We start from the raw sequence: 9,887 nt of genomic DNA, 5'->3' as shown, positions 1-9,887 counted from the left end.
GGACACGGAATCAGAGGTAAGATTCACAATGACTTCAGTGGGCTATGGATCAGGTCTCTCCAGAGCAACATATGCTAATATGAAACTACAGAGTACAAAGAAATGAGGCCATTGTAGATTGAAGTTATGATCATTATGAGAACAAACTGTCACATAAGCTTTTGGCTAAGCAATTATTATTAGGGAAATACAACCTAGATCGAGCTACTATAAGGTGGGTGCACAACTGGTTGAAAAACCGTTCCCAGAGAGTAATTTTCAGTAGTTTACAGTCATGCTGGAAGGGCATGATGAGTGGGGTCCCACAGGGTTCAGTTCTGGGTCAGGTTCTGTTCAATATCTTCATCAATGATTTAGATGATGGCATAGAGAGCACACATAAAGTTTCAGAGTAACAGCCGTGTTAGTCTGTATTCGCAAAAAGAAAAGGAGTAAGGAGGAAGTGAGCTGTAGCTCACGAAAGCTTATGCTCTAATAAATTGGTTAGTCTCTAAGGTGCCACAAGTCCTCCTTTTCTTTTCACATAAAGTTTGCGGATGATACCAAGCTGGAAGGGGTTGCAAGTGCTCTGGAGGGTAGGATTAAAATTCAAAATGATCTGGACAAACTGGAGAAATGATCTGAAGTAAAAAGGTTGAAATTCAATAAGGACAAATGCAAAGTACTGCACTTAGGAAGGAACAATCAGTTGCACACATACAAAATGGGAAACGACTGCCTAGGAAGGAGTACTGCAGAAAGGGATCTGGCGGTCATAGTGGATCACAAGCTAAATATGAGTCAACAGGGTAACGCTGTTGCAAAAAAAAGTGAACATCATTCTGGGACGGGTATTAGCAGGAGTGTTGTAATGAAGACACGAGAAGTAATTATTCCGCTCTATTCCACACTGATTAGGCCTCAACTGGAGTATTGTGTCCAGTTCTGTGAGCCACATTTAAGGAAAGATGTGGACAAATCCAGAGAAGAGCAACAAAAATGATTAAAGGTCTAGAAAGCACCGTCCTATGAGGAAAGATTGAAAAAATTGAGTTTGTTTAGTCTGGAGAAGAGAAGACTGATTGGGGACATGATAACAATTTTAAAGTGCATAAACTACATAAAGTGCATAAACTACATAAAGTGTAGTTACAAGGAGAAGGGAGAAAAATTGTTCTTAACCTCTGAGGATAGGACAAGAAGCAGTGGGCTTAAATTGCAGCAAGGGAAGTTTAGGTTGGACATTAGGAAAAACTTCCTATCAGAGTGACTATCAATAAATTGCCTAGGGAGGTTGTGGAATCTTTATCATTGGAGATTTTAAAGAGCATGTTAGACAAACACCTGTCAGGGATGGTCTAGATAATACTTAGTCCTGCCATGAGCGCAGGGGACTAGACTAGATGACCTCCCTTCCAGTCCTATGACTCTGTGATTATTATAATTTATTTGTATTTTTGTAGTACCTAGGAGTCCCAGTCATGGTCCATGACCCCACTGTGCTACAGAACAACAAGACAGTCCATTGTTTACCCGTTGTTACTAATCTTTGCATCTTAAATTCTGTGAACCCAGAGCAGGTTTCCAGTGATGGTAGATTTCTGGGAGGTGACAGTGCATAGGAGCAGTGCTGGGGTGTGGGAGGGGGTAGAAGTGAGCAGTGACCATTTATGGTGCCTGTGGAACAGGTTGGAAGACTCAGGAAGGTTTACTGTAGCAAGTACCAGTGTATGTCCTCTGACGATTAGCGTTCAGGTGGCACTAGTGAAAGGTACCAATGCAAAGTCTTGGAGAAGAGTTAGGGCAAAGCTACCACACAGAGGCATTGCAGTGCTCAGGGGACAGTGACCAGCTATTTGCTCACTCCTTGTGGGGGATGGCATCCCTAGCCTCTGTTTGCTAGAAGCTGGGAATGGGCGACAGGGGATGGATCACTTGATGATTCCCTGTTCTGTTCATTCCCTCTGGGGCACCTGGCATTGGCCACTGTCGGCCAACAGGACACTGGGCTAGATGGAGCTTTGGTCTGACCCAATATGGCTGTTCTTATGTTCTTGGTCACTTTCCTTAGCTTTTCATTGAAGTTACAGAACCTGTTGGAATATAGCAAGGGATTCACCAGGCCTTTATACCAATGACCATGCCTTCTCCCCAAATGTTGATGAGAGCAATGCATAAACCATTTGCTTGAGGGACAGTAACCATCATATTTTTTCCCCGGTGCATGAGGTGAACCTCAAATCTTTGGGTCTAATTCTCATATTAAACCCACTGGACATTGGTTAGTTAGGAGGAAAGCACAGAGACAGATAAGAATGGTTTCTGAGAAGGAACCTTTAATGTTTCAGTCTTTTGTAATGAGACTCACAGGGGACATCTAGAGTTAATTAAATGCTTGCATCAGAAGTTCTGTCAAACTGATTCACACTGTCACACACGCAAACTCTATTGTGAACAACATGAAAGGGTCCCTTTATACTCCAGCTCCTGGAGAGATCTTACTAGGCCTGGATAGCAGCCTTAAATGGGAGGTAAATGAGGAAGGGGTTGGGAAGTTATGCAATACTCTTTCTCTTCAGTACAGTGTTCCCAGACTGGAAGTCCTTGCATCCCTTGACCCACTTCACTAATCAAAATTCAATCCACTCCTTGGCTTCTCTCCACTTAAATCAGTGGAATCTTACACCAGGGCAGACTTTGGCCCTGAATGTTCTGTTGCCTAAAAGCCTGAAATGTGGCTGACCACTGAGCTGGCTCAAACACATGTAGAGAGGGTCTCTGGGCAAAAGATAACGCAAATGTCATCAGTGGTAACTACCACCAGCCTTTTTCCTGTCCAGCACCCAGGGCAGGACTCGTCTGGAGATTCGGAATGTACACATTGAACCATAAGAGCACCAGAGTGAAATGAAAACCCCACTTTTCTGCCCAGCTGTAGATGCCCATAATAAAAGGAAACAAACAAAGCAACAAAGAGAACCAACCATGCAGAATGGATGGAGGAAAGAGATACAGATTATTTATATGCTTCCATAAACATGTGAGGAAACTGCAGTGATGGATGCATCATAAAAATGTGATAGATAGATCTGCATTCATCCTAACAAATTCCTCTCTAATTTTCCAATTCTCACCAGCTGGTATAACCTTTTATTAGTGACTGGAGACAGGAAACAAATTAATAACATGTCTAGATTAGACAAGGCAGTATGCACCATGGACCATAAAGAAGCTTATTCTATCTTGCAACAGCCTGTACCACCCCAATGCTCCCATGCAAATCTCACAACTTCCATTCAGGGAAGAGCACTATCAGGGATTGCAATACTGCAGTTCAGAGAAAGAGGAGAGTAAAGAAATCAGCAGGTAGGTTTTCCCAGATGAGGCCTGAGTACTTGGGGTTAAAGGAGCTCTAAGCTGCAGCCAGGAGACATCCTTGTGTAGGGTTCCCATCTGGAGGGGAGGGTGGTGGGGAATGAATACAAACAAATGTCACATCCTCAGTTCTCAAGGCTTGAATAATAGTCAGCCTTGACTGAAGTACTGAAGATAAAAAGGCAGCAATTTCGCTGAGTAACCGTGGCTACCAAGTACCCTCAGGAAGGCCTTTAATTTTGTCAGTTCATTTGTTTTCCCATTTCCATACAAACCCTCTCTCACACCCACAACCAAGTTACGTGTCAACATCACTATGCTACAAATGTGAGTCCTGTATTCCTGAAACCGACAAGGCCAGATGCCCGAGGCTAGGCCAACTGTGCTTAGGGCAGGACCTTGGGGGTGGGGTGGGGTTGAGCTGGGGGCTCTAATCCACCGTTTGGCTCCCCTGATCCTGGGGCCAGCCGCAGGCTGATTTGGTCTCTGGCAAAAGAGCAGGCAGAGTCCCGAGGGACTGTTCCATCAGTCGCTGATTGCCAGTGCCCAGTGTTTCCTGGTCACACCCCCACTCCCCCGGCGCCCAGGAACACCCTGTGATGAATTATGATCATTGCTATTAGTGTTGTGGATTATGGGAGGGCCCCGAGCTTCAGTCGGGGATCCGCTCCCCGCCCCCCTGTGACCAGCGCCCCGGGACTCAGAGCCTGGGAACGCCGCTCGCTGCCCGGCAGAGCCGGGCTCCTGGCCCTCCCCGGCAACGCCCGCCCCCGCAGGCCGGATTCACAGCCCTGGTCCCCGGCAGGCTTTAATTTCCGCCGGGGGGGGGGGGGGGGCTCAAGCACATACCAGGGGCTGGCGTGCTGGAGAGGAGCCTGCGCCGAGCCCCGCAGGGGAACCCGCGGCACCCCGCTCCTAGCTGCACACACTCCCCTTGCGTGTGTGTACACACCCCCCCCCCACCCTGAGTGCGTACACACCCCCCCCCCACCCTGAGTGCGTCCGCTGCCCTTCCCCACCACTGGCTCCGCACACACCGCTGCATGTGCCCCCCCCCGCGTGCGTACACACCCCCCCTGCTTGCGTATACCTCCCCCCCCGGCTCCACACACAGACCCCGCTGGCTCCCCCCGCCCTGTCCCACGGAGCGCGTGTCCGCGCGTGGGCCCTGCCGCGGGGGGACGGGGGGGGGGAGCGCCGCCAGCTCCAGCGGGCAGGACCCCCCCCCGCGCGCGCGCGCGCGCCGCCAGCCCGGCAATTAAACCGGGATTCCACCCCGCGGTGACGTCAGCGGCGGCGTAGCCCCGCCCGCGGTCTATAAAGCGGCCCGCGCCTCGCCGCCGCTCGCCAGCGCTCCGGACAGCTCCCGGGTGCTGAAGCCGAGCGCGGCGTGGGGCGAGCTCGGCGCCAGGCCCAGCCATGCCTGCAGGGGCCGCGTGCTGCCTTTTCCTCGCCTCCGTCCTCTGGCTGAGGGCGGGCGCCCAGAGCTTCGGCCAGACGCGCTTCGTCTGCACCTCGGTGCCGGTGGATACGGACCTGTGCGCCTCCTCCCTGCCCGCCAGCGGCACGGCCGAGGAGCTGCAGAGCGCCGTCCTGCAGCTCCGGGAGACCGTGCTCCAGCAAAAGGAGACCATCATGAACCACAGAGAGACCATCCGGGAGCTGACCACCAAACTGGGCCGGTGCGAGAGCCAGAGCCTGCCGGAGACAGGCCCCAGCGAGGCCAAAGCGGCCGGGGGAGCCAGCCGCAAACAGACCGGCTCGTCCAAAAACACCATGGGGGATCTGTCCCGGGCGCCCGCTGCTGAGACCCTGAGCCAGCTTGGGCAAACTTTGCAGTCACTTAAGACAAGGCTAGAAAACCTAGAGGTACTTTTACTTTCCGTTATTCCGTATAGTTAGACGAAAGGGCGCGGGACGATCTTACCTATGACTCCACCTCGGCCACGTCCTTAGCGCCGCGGTAACCTGTCGTGGGGCGCCGCTGTCCTGCGTGAGGGGCAAATGCAGCAAGGTAAAGCACAGCCCAAACCTGACTACGGCAGCTGTGCTCGCTTTAGTTTGATTAGGCGAGGCCGCTTGTTTGGTGCGGGCTAAATGAATGTAGCTCTCAGCTAGCGAGCGCCGGAGCCAGTCCCGGGCAAATCCCGCACGGTGTTAATTTGGTTTGTAACAACCCACTTATTATCTTTGCTCCCGCAGCAGTTTAGTAGGATCAATTCGTCAGGCCAAACCAACCACCTGAAGGACATACTCCAAACTAAAATCGATGACTTGGAGAAGCAAGTTCTGTCCAGGGTGAACAGCCTGGAGGAAGGAAAGTTAAATCCAAAGAATGAGTCCGAGGAAAGGAACAAAATAGAGAGCACGTTAACTTCCCTGCACCAGAGGATCAGTGACTTGGAGAAAGGTAAAGGCTCGGACTGCAGCTGACACGGTGGGGTTTAGATGGACCATCCCTAACACAAACCCTAGCGCCGGACGGGATGAAAACATCACCCCCTCGCCCATCCTCCCGGTTCCCCCCCCCCCCATAGACGCCGGATTGAGGTTCCTCTTTCCGAACAGTGGCCCGTTTTTAAACCCCGTATCTATTGCTTTGTCCCTTGGCGGGACCTGGCGGCCGGGGGCGCGGGGTCCTGCTCTGCTCACCGGGGGCCCGGGAGCTGTCTGTAAAGTCGGAAGCGCCCTGAGCCCGCCCTGTTGTGTCCGGGACCCTGCACATCTGCCCCAGGAAACCACGCAGCTGGCCCATTAGAAACCATTGCGCTTCCGATCCAACCGTGGCGGGCATTGGACGCGTGGGGTTCCCGCGCCCCGGCAGGGCTCTGCGCCAGGTGAGCTGGGGCGGGTTGGTGCGTGTGCGAGGCGCCCCCTGAGCAGGGTCTTCAGCAAGCTGCGGGCTTGCCCCGTCCCGGCTTGCTGCGCCTTGGGGCCCTGCCCGGAGCGTTGGTTCGGGCCGGTCCCTCTGGCTGTATGGGGAAATGGACGCGGGCTGTCCTGGGGGGAGCGGGGACCCCCGCCCCCCGAGCGCGGGTCCTATGGCCCGCGTGGAGCGCAGCAGCGGGCTGGCGGCGTTGGGACTGGGCCATCTTAGGCTCGTTACATAAGTCGGGGGAAGGAAGATGCGGGTGATGGGGAGGAAAGGAAGGGCTTGCGGGGTAGCCAAAGCCGGGGCCACTGGCGCCGCTAGCCTTGGTGCGGAACGCGGGGCAGCCCCAGCCCCGCTGTCTCGCTCCAGGGCCCCGCTCCTGCTCCGCGCAGAGAGCCCGCATTGCCCAGCCCGCCCCCGCGGAGAGCAACCCGCTCCCCTTTCTCTCCGGGCAGGGCAGAAAGACAACCGGCCGACCGACAAGTTCCAGCTGACCTTCCCGCTGCGGACCAACTACATGTATGGCAAGGTGAAGAAGAGCCTGCCCGAGATGTACGCCTTCTCCGTGTGCCTGTGGATCAAGTCCAACGCCTCGCCCGGGGTGGGGACGCCCTTCTCCTACGCGGTGCCCGGCCAGGCCAACGAGCTGGTGCTCATCGAGTGGGGCAACAACCCCATGGAGATCCTCATTAACGACAAGGTAGGCTGGACCCCCAGCCCCCGCAGAGCCCCGGGCTCTCCGCGCCGCCCCCCGCGCGTGGGGCCTCCGCCGCTCCCCTTGCACTGGTGAGAGTGACTGCCCCGGGCAGGCCGGTGCGGAGCCGGGCCCCACGAGGCCCAGGACAGACAAACCAAACCCCCTTTACCCATAGCACGGGATACGGCCCGCCCTAGCCCAAAGCGTGGGTCTCTTACAGCCGATGGAGTCCAGCGCCCCACCCAAGTCAGAGGTTGCAGAATGGGCCCGGTCCTGCGCTTCGCCATTGACCCTACTGGGAGCAGGGGCAGGTCCCAACGCGGCCCCCTCTCTCCGGACTACAGGGGTCCCTGCACCGCAGCGGACTCCGCTCAGTCCTTATTAACTCCGAGATGGGGGGGGGGGCTCTGGCCGATCTAGGGACCTCTCTGAGCTCGGCGGCCCCGGGGCTGCAGTAACCCCCCACCCCTTCTCTTCTCTTCCCCCCCCCACCCTCCCAGGTCGCTAAGCTCCCGTTCGTCATTAACGATGGGAAGTGGCACCATATCTGCATCACCTGGACCACGCGGGACGGCGTGTGGGAGGCCTACCAGGACGGCACGCAGGGGGGCCACGGAGAGAACCTGGCTCCCTATCACCCCATCAAACCGCAGGGGGTCCTGGTCCTGGGCCAGGAGCAGGTAAGGTGCCGGCAGCAGGGGCCGGCTGCGCAGCCCCCTGGAACAGAAGTGGGGGCCTGCCCTGGGGGGCCGCAGGGGAGGGGGCCGCAGGTCAGGGCTGGAAGACGGGGAGTGATCCAAGGGCGAGGAGGGAGATTCTCTCTCACACGCGCACCGCAGAGGGGATACACACTCTCTCTCTCACACACACACGGCCACACCCCCCCCCACACACACACACTCACTGCCTGCCACCCGCACAGCCCCCTGGACGCCGGGCGCCCGGGCAGACTTTGCGGGTGGTTTGGGGCAGGGGCTGCCCCCCCGCCGCGAAGGCTGCGGGAACAGTGCGGCGCGGGGAGCTGCGGAAGGGGCCCGAGGAGGCGGCTGGTTCCCCCTGGGCGGGGCGGGGAGCCTGACTCGGCGGGGGGCTGGCTCTGACGCCCGGGCCTGGGGAGAGCCAGGCTGCCCCGTGCCGGTTCCCCAGCGGGGAGCGGTGACCCGCCGCGGCTGGGCGCGGGGGCCCGGGGGCGACTCGGGGCCCGGCGCCGGCGGGCAGCAGGGGCGCGACGCCCGCTCCCGCGGGGGCCCCTGTGACCCGCGCTGTGATTTCTCCGAAGGACACCTTGGGCGGGGGGTTTGACGCCACCCAGGCCTTCGTGGGCGAGCTGGCCCATTTCAACGTCTGGGACCGGAAGCTCAGCCCCGGGGAGATCTACCACCTGGCCACGTGCAGCACCAAAGCCCCCGCCGGCAACGTCCTCGCCTGGTCGGAGACCACCATCGACGTCTACGGGGGGGCCACCAAGTGGACATTCGAAGCCTGCCGCCAGCTCAACTAGCGGCGGGTGGGCTGGAGCGCGGCCCCCCCCTCCTCCCCCACCCCCGGGCATGAATTCAGGACTAAAGTCTCCCCCGCCCCGCGTCTGTCCCTGCAAAAGCAAACCCCGCCGAGCACCAGGGCACCGGCCTCGCCAGCGCGGGCGCGGCCGCTCCAAGCGCCCCGGGCCGCACCGAGCGCCGGCTGACCAGCCGGTGGGAGGGCTGGTTCCGGCGTCTTGGCCCTTTCCCTGGAGGGCGGCGCCCGCCCCCCGCTTCCAGCTCCCCCGAACCGGCTCATTTCTGTCTTGCCAACTTCCTTTGAAGCCTGCGTGCCTTGGGCGGGTGCAGCTCCCTCGCTCAGCTGTCTTCGTGCGCCTCCTCGCCAGTGGCTCTCCCGCAGCGGCTCCTTCCCGGGTGGCCAAGCGGAGGGCACGTCTACACTAGGTTGTGTGACCCGAGAACGGGGGGCCGCTGAGTTCTTGCCCCCCACCGCTGAGCACCTTGGCAGAGGGCCAGAGCACTAGGCGGGTCTGACGTTGCTTAGGGGTGTGTGGGGCTGACTCAGGAGCCTCCGATCCCCGGTTACTTTTATTTTTGGGGGGGAGGCGGCTCCTTTCGTCTTTCAGTGCCAGGGCGTGACTCCTGTCTACTTGGACTGGCTCTGCAGGAGCATCGGCGGAGGAAGAGCCTCCTCCTTCCCCCACTGGGCTAGGGAGCGGAGCCGCAAACCCGGGCAGAGCTCAGACCCCCTTTCCTCGCGGGGCAGGGGGACCTGCTTTGTTTCCAGACCCCTCCGAGGCTCCTTCCTTCTCCAGTCTGACCCCCCTCCCCATTCAGCGTTCTTCGTCAGTAACAGCCCTGCCCCGGTGTCCAAGGAATGGGGGGTTGACGGCGGGTGGCCAGGAGAACCCCCCAGGGAGCCACGTAGGATCCTGCTCCGGCTCGGACTTGCTGAAGCCAGCGCATCCCGGGGGCCCTGCTGGGTTGCTGGCCTGTGATTTACAGTCAGCTCCGCTTAGGCCTCTTCCTCGGCCCGCAAGCGCCCACCCCCAGGAGCCACAGACCCGACGGGCTCCGGGGGGGCTAAGAGGGTGGGGGCAAAGCAGGAGGCTTGAATCCTCTGGCCACGGCAGGGGCCCGAGTTCGGCTCAGGCGCTGGCAGGTGCCCGCTGGCAGCGGGGGCTTGAGCCTGGGCGCACAGGACGGGAAGGGATTTCCGTGCTAGAAGGGGGTAGGGGGCTGTGGGGAAAGGGACGGGGCACATCCCGCTGTGGCCCCGCTTCCTGCGGGGGTAAGTGGCCTCCGCGGTGCAGCTGCTCCCCCAAGCATCAGGCGCTTCTTCCCAGACACGGAGCCTCCGGCCGGGGCCGCGCCGGGTCTCGCTGCTCAGCGGCCACCCCTCTCCAGCCGGGCGGGAGGCGGGTTCGCTCTCGCCCGGCTCTGAGCCCAGGGGCTCTTGGCCCAGAGAGGGCGGCGCGGGGAG

The 9,887-nt window shown here is 58.6% G+C and overlaps 1 protein-coding gene across 1 annotated transcript; it reads left to right on the top strand.

Moving 5' to 3' along the window:
- Positions 1-4,689: 4,689 nt before the first annotated feature.
- Positions 4,690-9,334, top strand: NPTX1 (neuronal pentraxin 1). Its single transcript, XM_073310600.2, has 5 exons — positions 4,690-5,223; positions 5,557-5,764; positions 6,682-6,926; positions 7,424-7,603; positions 8,203-9,334. The coding sequence occupies exons 1-5, from the start codon at positions 4,774-4,776 to the stop codon at positions 8,422-8,424; spliced, it is 1,305 nt and encodes a 434-aa protein (XP_073166701.1). The 5' UTR covers positions 4,690-4,773; the 3' UTR covers positions 8,425-9,334.
- The last annotated feature ends 553 nt before the right edge of the window (positions 9,335-9,887 follow it).

Source organism: Lepidochelys kempii, chromosome 14, assembly GCF_965140285.1.
Source record: "Lepidochelys kempii isolate rLepKem1 chromosome 14, rLepKem1.hap1, whole genome shotgun sequence".
Taxonomy (NCBI): domain Eukaryota; kingdom Metazoa; phylum Chordata; order Testudines; family Cheloniidae; genus Lepidochelys; species Lepidochelys kempii.
Note: the sequence above shows the minus strand (reverse complement) of the source record. Positions and strands in the feature narration are given on the sequence as shown.